We start from the raw sequence: 13,613 nt of genomic DNA, 5'->3' as shown, positions 1-13,613 counted from the left end.
TGCCGCTTCTGGTTGTCAGTTTCAGCTGTCCGCTGTAGTGGCCGGTATATTGTGTCCAGGTCTATGTGTTTGTTGATGGGGTTTGTGGATGAGTGCCATGCTTCTCGGAATTCCCTGGCTGTTCTTTGTTTCGCTTGCCCTATACTGGTAGTGTTGTCCCAGTCAAATTCATGTTGCTTGTCGTCTTGCGTGTGTGGCTACTAAGGATAGCTGGTTGTGTTGTTTCGTGGCTAGTTGATGTTCATGTATGGGGGTCGTTAGTTGTCTTCCTGTTTGTCCTATATAGTGTTTTGTGCAGTCCTTGCATGGGATTTTGTACACTACATTAGTTTTGCTCATGCTGGGTATCGGGTCCTTCGTTTTGGTGTGTTGTAAACACTAAACACTATATAGGACAAACAGGAAGACAGCTAACGATCCGCATCCATGAACATCAACTAGCCACGAAAGGACACGACCAGCTATCCCTCGTAGCCACACACGCAGACGACAAGCAACATGAATTTGACTGGGACAACACTACCATTATAGGGCAAGCAAAACAAAGAACAGCCAGGGAATTCCTAGAAGCATGGCACTCATCCACAAACTCTATCAACAAACACATCGACCTGGACCCAATATACCGACCACTACAGCGGACAGCTGAAACTGACAACTGGAAGCGGCAGGGACAGGCCACTATAAATGCCGGAGGAAACACCACAGAAGCGCTTCACAGGAGGCTCCCAAGTACTGAGGATGTCACCTAGACAGGGGACGAAACGTTTGCAACAAAAACTTCCAGCTCGGCGAACAGAACCACAGCAACGAGCACCCAAGCTACAAATCTTCTCACAAACTTAGTCCCACGTTGCCAGCATTGGCTCATATCCCTCTAAATCCTTCCTATTCATATACCCATCCAGGATGCCTTTTAAATGTTGAATTTGTACCAACCTCCACCATTTCCTGTGACAGCTCATTCCGTAACCCTCTGCCTGAAAAAAATTGCCTCTTAGGCTCCTTTTAAGTCTTTCCCCTCTCACCTTAAAGCTTTGCCCCCTAGTTTTGGGCTCCCCAATCCTGGGGAAAAGACCATGCCTATTTACCCTATCGGTGCCCCTTATGATTTTATAAGTCTCTATAAGGTCTTCTGGGACTGCATCTGTCGGTAAAGAAGAGACAAAGATCTCTGTTAAGGATCTACCAATCTCATCCCTTGTCTCCTTGGGACAAATCCAATCTAGGTCTGGGGACTTTTCTATCTTAATGTTTTTCAAGACACCCAACACCACCTCCTTCTTAATACTGAAGATCAATGATCTGAATTCAATACATCTCTGCAGGAGCTCCTCAGGATAGTGTCCTAGGTCCAACCACCTTCAGCTGCTTTATCTATGAACTTTCCATAAGTTCAAAGGTGAGAATGTTGGTTGATGCACTATGTTTAGTGACTATCATTTTTCAGATTCTAAAGCAGTCCGTCCCTGTCATTATCCATGTCAAGACATGGATCCTTATGAAATCTGACCATTCTAAGATCCTTGGACGATTTTCACTTGGGCGTGAAGGTCTGAAAGATCAAAGAATCATGTAATCATACAGCACAGAATAGGCCCTTCGGCCTACTGAATTTTCCTGGAATTTTGGGAATGAAGCGAAAATGGTCAGAATTATCCACAAATTGCAAAGCTGTCAAAATCAAAAAATGATGTGACTTGATAAAAAGTGAGAGATTACCTTGCACATAGGGACCCTTATCAGGGTGCTCACGCACTCGAAGTGTGTAGGGCTTGTTTCCATCACAGCGCTTCAGAAGATCTCGGACACGTTCATTATAAATTTCCAGAAAGCTGTCAAAGGAAGAGGCCTCTATTATTTTATAGGCAAAAGTGAGGACTGCAGATGCTGAAAACCAGAGTCTAGATTAGAGTGGTGCTGGAAAAGCACAGCAGGTCAGGCAGCATCCAGGAGCGGGAAAATCGACGGCTTTTGCCCCTGCTCCTCGGATGCTGCCTGACCTGCTGTACTTTCCCAGCACCACTCTAATCTCGACTCAATTCGTTTATGTTAATGAATATAACTTTTACAAAACAAAAACTCATTGCTGCAAATCTGATATAAAATTAGAAATGGTTGGGAGTGCCTAACATGTCAGAAGATGGGATAATTTGTAGGAGTTCTACTTGTACCTTATCTCTCAGTGCAAAAGGCTTCAACACATTGAATTAGACAGTGTTACAGTTACAGAAAAGTAGTTTATCTCAAGTCGCGCATCTAGATATTTTTACATCACACAAGCCCCCTTCCCACTTAATTTTATCTTTCCTATTAGCAAATTATCCTATTCCTCAATTTTGATTAAGTTCAACAATGCTATCTGCCTCATGTGGTAGTATCACATTCTAACCACTCTCAGTAAAACAGATTCATAAGGTATTCATCTATTTTAATTTTACATTGTTTTCTTGTTGGAAGCTCTCTTATAGTAGATTTTTTATTTATACAGGTCACACTTTCACCTAACACATTTCATCATGTTGTCTACTCAGCTATGTTATGGTTGCTATCAAATGTGCTATCAAACCATAGACTAATTTTAAACAATACAAAAGCTGAAAAATATCAAAATCTTTGACATGTCATGTAATTTATCTTCTGTGTAATTATTAATATCGCAGAGTTCTGGTATTCCCTTCCCCTAAGTTGGATTGATACCAGGGTCCAGAAAGATCTGATACAAACCATGGCTGGTGCACATTGCTTTGAGCTTCAAAGCCTTATGAGAATGAGATACAAATTGCAGAGATCACTAGATCAGAATATATGTCAATGATAAATTATGGTTGACAGTAACATTTGGCAGGCAATTTTTACTCACATTGAAACTGCAAGGCAACTGCGCCTGCATACTCACTGTTTGCATGCAGTCATTACAATTTGCAAGTTTGTGACAGAGTGGGAGAAATATGTTTTTTTTTTACAGTTTTGTGAAGCAGTGATTGAAACAGGGACTACGTTGACTAGATCAGGCTGGTGGCTGAATGAAGGAGGAATAAAAACATACAAGATGATTATATGATTTAGAATTAGTGCTCTTTTTGACTGGCTCAGGCAAATATCCTATTCTAGTGTTATAATCCATGCACCCAACACCATATCAATCAATCTTAAAATCAATCATAGAGACATATTATTTGAACCATTCCTAACTGCCTTTGCAACCACTCCTACTGATCTCAACATTGTAAAATGTTATTCAGGTATCCTTCAAGCCACTATAGTGAAAAAGCTGCTTCCACCAGTGTTCTAGATGTTATGACTGAGGGTTGGTTAGCTCAGCTAGCTGGGCAGCTGGTTTGCGATGCACAGTGATGCCAGCAGCGTGGATTCAATTCCCATGCCAGCTGAAGTTACCATGTAGGTCCTGTCTTCTCAACCTCCCCCCTCACCTGAGAATGTGGTGACTCAAGTTAAACTAACCACCAGTCCTCTCTTTCTCTTATGAGAGAGCTGCCTTATGGTTTTCTGGGGATATGGGATAAGGTCTCATAGTCTTGTTTCTCATACAACCGTCAGATGATACAAATGTGGTAATATCTGTCAATGTCATCAATTTAAAAGGTGAGATTTCATTAAAGGAACACCAGCATTCTCACCTAACTTCTATTCTGCATGATGTTGGCTTCTCTTGGTAGTCATCCACCCTGGAGAAGAGCCCCTGTGAAAAGCAACAATTATGATACTCATGGTGCAAACAGTAATGAAATATCCAAGAGTTTAAAGTGCTAGGACAGTAATTACCTTGCATATCCTCGGTGTCAGCCCAACAGATGCCTAAAGGACACAAAGGAATAATGAGTTACATGAAACTTGTATTTTAATAATTTCCTTACTGAAAACATCTATTGGTGGTCATATATTCAATTAAACAAAGAGTTTCAACTGCTAATTCTATCCTTTGGCCATTTCTATGATTAATTGTTTTCCTCATTGTTACATACACAGTTTTTATGATTCCAGATATTGTCCCCACTTTCACAAGCCTAACAATTTTTATTATTATTTACCCCTTGTTTTCAATTATCATCAAACTCTTGATAAATCACTCATGCTTGCAGGCATAAAGGAAGAAAGGACTTGGATTTATATTGCATCGTTCAAGGTTTCAGGGTATCCCAAACTACATTAGAAATGTAGTCACTATTCTATTGTAGGAATTGCAATTGGCGTTTTGTGCACAGCAAAGTGTCAAACATGATAAAGGCATTTATTGATGTCAGATGAGAAACAGACAGCAGGAAACCACCCTAATTTCTGTCAGTACAATACCAAGTGATGTTGTAGATCTATCAGAGAGGACAACCAAGACCCAAAGCGAAAGATGACTCCTTAGGTTGTATAGCAGTCCCTTAGTGTTGCCCAGATTTGGTGCTCAGTATTGGAGTAGAATTTGAAACCACAGAAGATGTGCTAGCTGAAGGTCAGTCATCTGAGGCCCAGGAATCTGTAGGAATTCCTCAGTGGTGTATCTCCTAGACACAGCCAAATTCACAAGCTTCATTACTGACCTTCCCTCTGTTGTAACGTTGGGGTATTTGATGATAACTGCACTGTCTTTAACAAACTTCATGATTCCTCAGGTACTGAAGTGCATACCCACATGTAACAACGTCTGGGCAAGATTCAGACTTAGGTTGATAAGTGGCAAGTAATTTTCATCATACATGGATACTAGGTAATAAACAGCTTAAATAATTTGTCTCCCCTTGACATTCAATGACATGTTGTTGTTAATGGAGGGAACCATTAACCAGAAACCTAACAGAATGAGCCACATAAATATAGTGGTTACAAAAACAAGCCAAAGGTTAAGAATTCTGCAGCAAACAACTCCCAAAGTCTGACCACACTCTGCAAGGTACAACTCAGATGTGTGATAGAATATTCTCTACTTGCATGGATGAGTGCAGCTCAGCATCATCCAGGACAAAGCAGCCGCTTGAGTGGCACCTAAATCGTTCACTCCCTCTACACCACTGCAGTGTATATTTAGTGCAGCAATTTGCTCGGACCTCTTTGACAGCAACTTCCAAACAAGGATGATGATGCATGGGAACACCATCACCTGACTTGGAAATCTATTTTCAATCTTCACTGTTGCTGGGTCAAAATTCTGGAACTTCCTTCTTAACAGCACAGTGGTGGTGAGCTGCCTTCTTGAACCGTTGCAATCCATGTGGTGTAAGTACACTACGGTACATTTAGAGAGGAAGTTCCAAAGTTCTGATGCAAGTTGATAACCGATCGACTATATATTCCTAAATAAACCAAACTTAATAGATCTGGGAGGTTCAATACCAGTGCATTACAGGCTGTGCAAAATATAACAGAAAGAACTTACATTTAAATATCACTCTTCATACATTCATATAATACAGAAGAGGCACTTTGAACCATTGAGTCTGTACTGTCAAAAATAGACTAAATCTACACTCCAACTTTCCTGCACTAGACCCATAGCCTTGAGTGTTATAACATCTCAAGTGCCCACTCAAGTAATTTTTTTTTTTAAGATTGTGAGTGCTCCCAGGTAGTACACTGCAGGCCTCCACCATCCTCTGGGTGAAAATATTTTCCACAAGTCTCCTCTAAACCTCCTGCCTTTCCCTTTAAAATTATGGCCCTTGTTACTGAACCTTCAACTAAGAAAAACAGCTACATTCCATTCATCCTGTCTATGCCACTAATGATCTTAAATGCTCTATTTGGTCCCAACTTAACTTTCTCTGCTTATAACCCCAGCTTATCTAGCTCCTCTTCGTGGTCAAAGTGTTCCATTCCATACAACATCCTGGTGAATCTTTTCTGTACCAGCTCCTGTGAAATCACACCCTTCCTGTGGCCAAATCAAAGTCCTCTATAGGTCCAACATAATCTCCTTGCTCTTACAATCTAAGCCTCAATTGATAAACATGAAGTGGAGGTGCTGTTGTTGGACCGGGGTGGACAAAGTCATAAGTCACCCGATAAAGCAGCAGCACTCCGAAAGTTTGAGATTACAAATAAACTTGAAGTATAATCTGGTGTCAGGTAACTTCCAACGTTGTCAACTGATAAAGGTAAAAATGCCATATTCCTTCCTAACTACACTATTGACCTGTCCTGCCACATACAGGGATTTGTGGACGAACACACCCTCTGTCCCCCTGAGGAGCCTAGTGTCTTCCCATTCATTGAACATTCCCTTGGTGTGTGACTTCTTCCAAAGTGCATCAACTTACACTAATCAGGGTTAAATTCCATTTGTCACTGAACTGACCAATCCAAACCAAAACCTCACTGTCAACTACCCAGTCAGTCTTTGAGGCATCCTCACACCATCAAGTTCCTAACACGCTCATCGATATCATTTGTACATATCATGAACAATAAAAGACCCAGCACGGATATCTGTAGTACGCCTTCACTACCATCTTCTGTCTCCTGTCGCTCGCCCAATTTTGGAGCCAACTTGCCAATTTATCTGGAATCCTATGTGCTTTTACCTTCATTCACCTTCAGGCTCCCATGTGGAACCTTGTTGAAATCCTTAAGAAAGTCCACATAAACCAATTCAACTGCTCTACCTTCATTTACATAGGTGGTCACATCCTTTGAAAATTCCAACCAGATTTGTTGTGTATGAGCTCCACCTGACAAAGCCAAGCTGACTGCCCTGATTAATCCTTGCTTCTCAAAATGGAAACTAAGTTTCTCCTTCAGAATTTCTCCAATAGTTTCCCTACCAATAATGTGAGACCGGTCTGTCATTTCCTGGTCTCTCTCTACTACCCTTCTTGAAAAGTGGAATCACATGGGCTGTCCTCTGGCATCTCCCGTGTGAGTCAGAGAGAAATTAAAAATTTGCGATTTCATTCTTCACCTTGGATATAACTGATCTGGACCTGGGTATTTGTCCAGCTTGAAATCCACCAAAACCTCCCCCACTCCCTCCATCAAACTGCTCAAAAACCTCAGAGTCCATCTTTTTCTCAATTCTTTATCTACACCCTCCTTTTCCTGAGTAAAGGCATGGACTTCAGATGTCCCAAATACTTCACAATTAATTATTTTTAAAGTGTAGTCACTGGTAGAAAGGCAAACATGTCAGACAATTTGTATACAGGAAGATTCCACAACCAGCAGGAAGATTAAACAAAAGTTTGGTTGTGTTAGTCGTGAGAAACCGTTGGGCAGGGAACAAGCAGAATCTACTACTCTTTTCCAAAAGTGCTGCGTGGTCATTTACACCCACCCTAACAGGAGATAGAGTCGTAGAATGTACAGCAAGGAAACAGATCCTTCAGTCCAACTCGTCCATGCTGACCAGGTAACCCAACCTAATCTAGTCCCATTTTCCAGCACTTGGCCTCCACACCCTTCCTATTCATATACCCATCCAGATGCCTTTAAATGTTGCAATTGCACCAGCCTCCACCACTTCCTCTGGCAGCTCATTCCATACATGCACCACCCTCTGCGTAAAGACAGTTTTGAAGAAACTAAAAAAAAGCTGGAAATCATAATGGGTCAGGCAGCATCCATAGAGAGACAGCAAGCTAAGGGCCTGTGCTGTGCTGTGCTGTTCTGTTCTATATTCTATGTAATGTTTCGAGTCTAAATGACTCTTCATCAGAAGAGAGTTTTGGTATTGTGCCTCATTTGAAATGCATCAAACAACATCCTGCATTGGAGTGTCAGCCTGGATTTTATGCACAAATCACTAGAGTGGAATTTAACCACATAACCTGCTAACTCAGGTGAGAGTGGTGGTTCTTCTATAGCACGATGGTTGCTATCTTGTGGAACCCCGTGTTATAGAAAAATCACACTTTAGAAACAGTGCTTAAAGTGTTGGCAATGTAATCACATTACAGTCAACATACATTTCAAAAGGTCATATTTTAGAAACAGTATTCCCAATTTGTCAATCGCATTACAGCAAATTCGTGTTAACGAAACGCGCATTATAGCAGAATAATCTGTACAACAGACAAAAACACACATTCCCACCTTCTGCATTACCAATTATGCTGCTTGATAGCCAACAGAAATTGCCCAAAATAAACTGATAATTACATTCAGCAATCCGAACTACAAGTTTATTGATGAAGTCTGAAGTAAAACATTTATTTTGCAAAGAACGTTTTTCAGCAAAGGTGAAGTTTCCTCTGCGTGAAGTATTAAAAGCTGCAAAAGATAACAGATTGTCTCCTGAAGTAGAACTGTAGACAGAATCAGGTAATAGTGGAAATGAAATTGGCACAAGTGCACTAGAGTTCTTCTTTACTAGATAACACAACAAAATTTTAGTTTATTAATTTAAAACAACAAACAAAATAAACGATTTTTTAACTCATCAGAAAACTCACCAAAATGGTTGTACAATCGTGTTCTGAGGAGTCTTATTCAACTTGAAATCTGAACCTTGTTTCTCTCTCCACAGATGCTGCTGGCCTACTAGCTTTTCCAGCAACTATGGTTGTTTTTAATGACTATACCACAACCGTCCAATGAAGATCCTCTCCTATACGCAAAAGTTCTCAGGCAAGTTTTAATTTTTCTTTACATCGAGCAATGAATAAGACCTCCATATAAAGTAAGCCCTCCTCATAGTCAGCAATCACTCGGTGAGGAGTATGATTGTCCACCTTGTAAATTCCATGTCACTGGTTGCGAATTCTGTGGGTCCTTGTGTAGCTGATGAGCCCGAAACTCACCTCTGACCACACGTTGGGCAGGTGTTTCCAGTGGTGAAAGTGGTCCTTGGATTTGAGATTATTGACATTCCTCTCTCCAGTTCCTTTTCTCGAAGAATTGTTCCGCTTCATACAAGAGCTTCCGCCAATTTGATTTCTTCTGGACGAGGGTCTCCCCAGAGTTGATATCGATGTTACATTTCTTGAGGTAAGCTTTCAGGGAGTCTTTGAAATGTTCCTTTGCCCTCGTCTCAATGAACTGCACTCCTTGAACTAGATGAAGACTATTTGCTTTGGCAGTTTTCATCCTAAGCGCATGGCCAGCCCAGTGGAATTGGCTTTGGATGAACATGGTCTGGATGCTGGTGCTATTGGCCATTTCAAGGAGACTGATATCAGTACGTTTGCCTGCCCAGCTAATTCGGAGAATCTGTTTCAAACAGCATTGATGGCACTTCTCAAGGGTCTTAGGGTGGCATCGATATGTAGTCCAAGGTTTGAAACCATATAGAAGATCCAGAACGTTGACTGCCTTATGCACAAGGATCACAATCACTGAGACTCTCATCCCTAGGCATTTGATGGCAGCACTTGCAGATTGGAGATAATGTTAAATCTCCGCTATGATGTCAGCCTTAGATGATGGGTAGCTTCCCAGGGAGAGGATGTGTTCTATATCTGTAACGATTTCTCTACCTCAAGAGGAGTTAGTAAGGGTCATATCCTTTGGAGTACATTTTTGAAGGTTTGAGGATGTTGAATCAAATCATTTTACTCGGGTAAGACTCAAAACTCTGATAAGCTGATTAAAGAAGTGTAAAGAAATGTAAACAGCGGAAACTGTTCCAATGTAAAGCTGCAATAAATTGCTCTTTGCATATTTAGAAAAATCTCATCTCAGTAAAATGACAATCCCTCATTTAAAGCATTTTTGGTCTCCCAACCAGGGGAAATATTTTTCCAGCATCTACTCTGTCCATCATTTTAAGTATTTCATAGGGTTCAATAAGATTACTTTTCATCCTTTGAAATTCTGAAACTCTCAGGAATCTATGATGAGCGCGTGATTAGATTAGATTAGATGCCCTACAGTGTGGATACAGGCCCTTCGGCCCAACAAGTCCACAATGAGCCACCAAAAAGTAACCCAGCCAGACCCATTTCCCTTGACTAATACACCCAACACGATGGGCAACTTAGCATGGCCAATTCACCTGACCTGCACATCTTTGGACTATGGGAGGAAACCAGAGCACCTGGAGGATACCCACGGAGACTCAGGGAGAACGTGCAAACTCCACACAGTCAGTCGCCTGAGGCTGGAATCAAACCTGGCGCTGTGAGGCAACAGTGCTAACTACCATGCCACCTAGCGTCTGCTAGTTCTTCCGAATAAACCTGTTGGACTATAAGCTGGTGTTGTGTGATTTTCAACCTCAGTCTAACACTGGCCACTCATCATCTTGAAAGAGCAGAGTGTTTACCTCGGTGCTGTGCCTGTCTTAGGAGCATCTAATTCAGGAAATGTCAGGAAATGGTTTCTTTCCTGTTTACATCTTTGGTTTTATAAGAGTGAAGATTGTTGATCAAACTGGAGACCTGTGGTGAACACAAGGATTGATTCTGTATCTGTTGCCATTTGTCAATTATATAAAATGATTTGCATTGAGAATATAGGAAACATGGTTGCGTGTATGAAACGAGCTGCCAGAGAACGTGGTGGAGGCTCGTACAATTACAACATTTAAAAGACATCTTGATGGATTTAGGAATAGAAAGGGTTTGGAGGGATATGGGCCAAGTGCTGGCAAATGGGACTGGATTAATTTAGGATATCTGGTTGGCATGGGTGAATGGGACAGAAGGGTCTGTACATCTCTATGACTCTATATGCCCAGTTTGTCCAATCTCTCTTCATTGCACAGTCCTGCAATTGCAGTCCAGATAATCTTCACTCCCTCTGCGACAACAACATCTTCCCTGAGGTACAAACCAAATCTCACAATGTGGCCTCCCTTACAGTGGAGAGACAAAGTCCAGACTGGGTGACTGCTTTGCAGAACACTTACCTTAAGCTTCCAGTAGCCTGCCACTTAAATGCACTGCCATATTCCCATGCCAACATTTCTATCTCAGGCCTGCTGCAATGACAAGCTGAAGGAACAGTACATCATCTTCACCTTCGAGGCCTCAGGACTCAACATTGAGTTTAACAATTTCAAAATAGAAACACCACCCTCCATGTTCACTACTCTCCTCAACACCCTAGATTCTGTTCCCCAGCTTAACATCAGAAATACCTTTATTTGCTTCTGCTTTTACCCTCTCTCTCTCTGGCTCCAATTTTTTGACTTAATCCTCCCCAGCCCACCCCTGCCAATAACATAAATACTACCATTTCCCAGCTGCTTTCAGTTCTGAAAAAGGATCACTTGACTCAAAACTCTCTGTTATTTTCTCTCCACAGATGCTGCCAGACTTGCTGACTTTCTCAAGCAATTTCTGTTTTTGTAACATTCTACTAGCCTTCCTAAAAGCTTGCTGCATCTGCATGTTAGCCTTCAGTGACTAATTGGAGGAGAAAGTGAGGTCTGCAGACGCTGGAGATCAAAGCTGAAACTTTATTGCTGGAACAGCACAGCAGGTCAGGCAGCATCTAGGGAACAGAAGATTCGACGTTTCGGGCACATGCCCTTCTTCAGGCAGCATCTAGGGAACAGAAGATTCGACGTTTCGGGCACATGCCCTTCTTCGGGCACATGCCCGTCCTGAAGAAGGGCATGTGCCCGAAACGTCGAATCTTCTGTTCCCTAGATGCTGCCTGACCTGCTGTGCTGTTCCAGCAATAAAGTTTCAGTTTCAGTGACTAATTGACAAGGATACCCAAATCCCTTTGTGCATCTACACTTTCTGACCTCCCAGCATTAAGAAGTAATCTTTGTTCCTCTGACTAAATGGATAACTGCACATTTTCAACACTATATTTTGAAATGTTTGTGCCCACTCATCAAGCCTGTTCAAATCTTCCTGAAATTACGTTACATTTTTCTCACAACACACATTCCTGTCTAGCGTTGTATCGTCTGCACATCTGATCCTCTCATCCAAATTATCAATATATTTTGTGAACAGCTGAGGCCTAGATTCTGGGCCTTGCAGTAACCCATCACAAGGCCTCAAATATAGAACTGAAGGAACCATGATGAGAATGAAGTATCACCATCACTGTCAATCACTTGCTAATGAGTATGATTGTCCATAGGAAATTCCACATCATTGGTCATAGGTTCTGTGGGTCAGTGTGGGGCTGATGAGCCAGATTATACAGCCTCATCCTCCAACCACATATTTGGCAGCTATTTCCAGGAGATGGAATTGGCCCTTCCCCTCGAGATTGCTCGCCTTCCTTTTTCCTATTCGTTTTCTGACTTGCATATTGCCGATGGATGTTCTCAAAGAATTGTGCCCCTTCTTACAGCAGCTTTGTCCAATTCGCTTTCTTCTGAACAAGGGTCTCCCAGTTGTTGACATTTACGTTGCACTTAATTGAAGAAAACATTCAAGGAGTCTTCAAAAAGCTGCCTTAGTCCTCCTCTAAATCAAGTACCTTCATTGAACTGGGAGAAAAAAAATTAGCTTTGGTAGTCGGAAGTCTTAAGCATGTGGCTACCCAGCAGAATTAGATTCAGATGATGGAGGCCTCAATATTGGTGCTACTGGCTGCTTCAAGGAGACTAATGTTCATACATCAGTCTTAGCTGATGTGAAGAATTCACTTCAAACAGCATTGATGGTAGCTCTCAAGGGCCTTGAGCTGATCGCAATTCATATCCAAGTTTTGGAGTCACACGGAAGAATCAGAAGGACAAGTGCCTTATACACAAGGATCTTGGTATCAGCATAGATGTTGTTGTTGTCAAAGACTCTCATGCTTAGGCGGCAAAAGGCAGGGTTTGCTGATTAGATGGACCGCTGTATCATTATCAGCTTTAGATGAGAGGTAGTTTCCTAGATAGAGAAAATACTCCATGTTTAGGAAGATCTTAATAGATGGGTGGACCAAATTTGACTTGGGATGAGTTGGTAAAGGACTTGAGGTTGATGTTGAGATCAATTATTCAGTATGCTTCCATGAAAAGCATTAAGCAAAGACTTCTAAGATAGTGGAGGTGACATTGTCATCCACAGACTGAAGTTCAACAAGTGAGGTCACTGTCATTTTGTTCTTGGATTTCAACCAAGGGTTGTAAAGTTCTCTGTCCATTCTGTGGACAATATCCACATCATTGGGAAACTCACTCTTGACAAAATGAATAATGTGGCGATGAAGATGGAGACTATACCAAGCATATACACGAAAGATGAGGAACTCGTTTATGTACACTTCAGCGACGGAAAGGGATAGCTATATACCGCAGGGCAAGAGTTACAGCTGGGGGAAAGGCAATTATGATGCGATTAGGCAAGATTTAAGATACACAGGCTGAGGAAGGAAACTGCAAGGGCTGGACACAATTGAAATGTGGAGCTTATTCAAGGAACAGCTACTGCAAACCAAATCATCCGCCGACATTTCTGCCACGTCCAAATGGACCCCACCACCAGGGATATATTTCCCTCCCCACCCCTTTCCGCCTTCCGCAAAGACCGTTCCCTCTGTGACCACCTGCTCAGGGCCACACCCCCCAACAACCCACCCTCCCGTCCTGACACCTTCCCCTGCCACCGCAGGAATTGCAAAACCTGCGCCCACACCTCCATCCAAGGCCCCAAAGGAGCCTTCCACATCCATCAAAGTTTTACTTGCACATCTACCAATATCATTTATTGTATCTGTTGCTCCTGATGCGGTCTCCTCTACATTGGGGAGACTGGACGCCTCCTAGCAGA

The 13,613-nt window shown here is 42.0% G+C and overlaps 1 protein-coding gene across 1 annotated transcript in view; it reads right to left on the bottom strand.

The window, feature by feature from the left end:
• Nucleotides 1–13,613, bottom strand: part of LOC122554032 (stAR-related lipid transfer protein 9-like) — a gene marked incomplete at its 3' end in the record, with an annotated part of 253,157 nt that overhangs the window by 116,391 nt on the left and 123,153 nt on the right. The window contains exons 5-7 of the mRNA XM_043698518.1: nt 3,787–3,819; nt 3,642–3,703; nt 1,723–1,835 (exon numbers count right to left, since the gene is read on the bottom strand). Of these exons, the coding sequence (XP_043554453.1) occupies nt 1,723–1,835; nt 3,642–3,703; nt 3,787–3,819 (208 nt within the window). The remainder of the gene's footprint in view (nt 1–1,722; nt 1,836–3,641; nt 3,704–3,786; nt 3,820–13,613) is intronic.

Source organism: Chiloscyllium plagiosum, chromosome 10 (assembly GCF_004010195.1).
Source record: "Chiloscyllium plagiosum isolate BGI_BamShark_2017 chromosome 10, ASM401019v2, whole genome shotgun sequence".
NCBI lineage: Eukaryota > Metazoa > Chordata > Chondrichthyes > Orectolobiformes > Hemiscylliidae > Chiloscyllium > Chiloscyllium plagiosum.
This window is presented reverse-complemented; position numbering and strand designations above follow the sequence as displayed.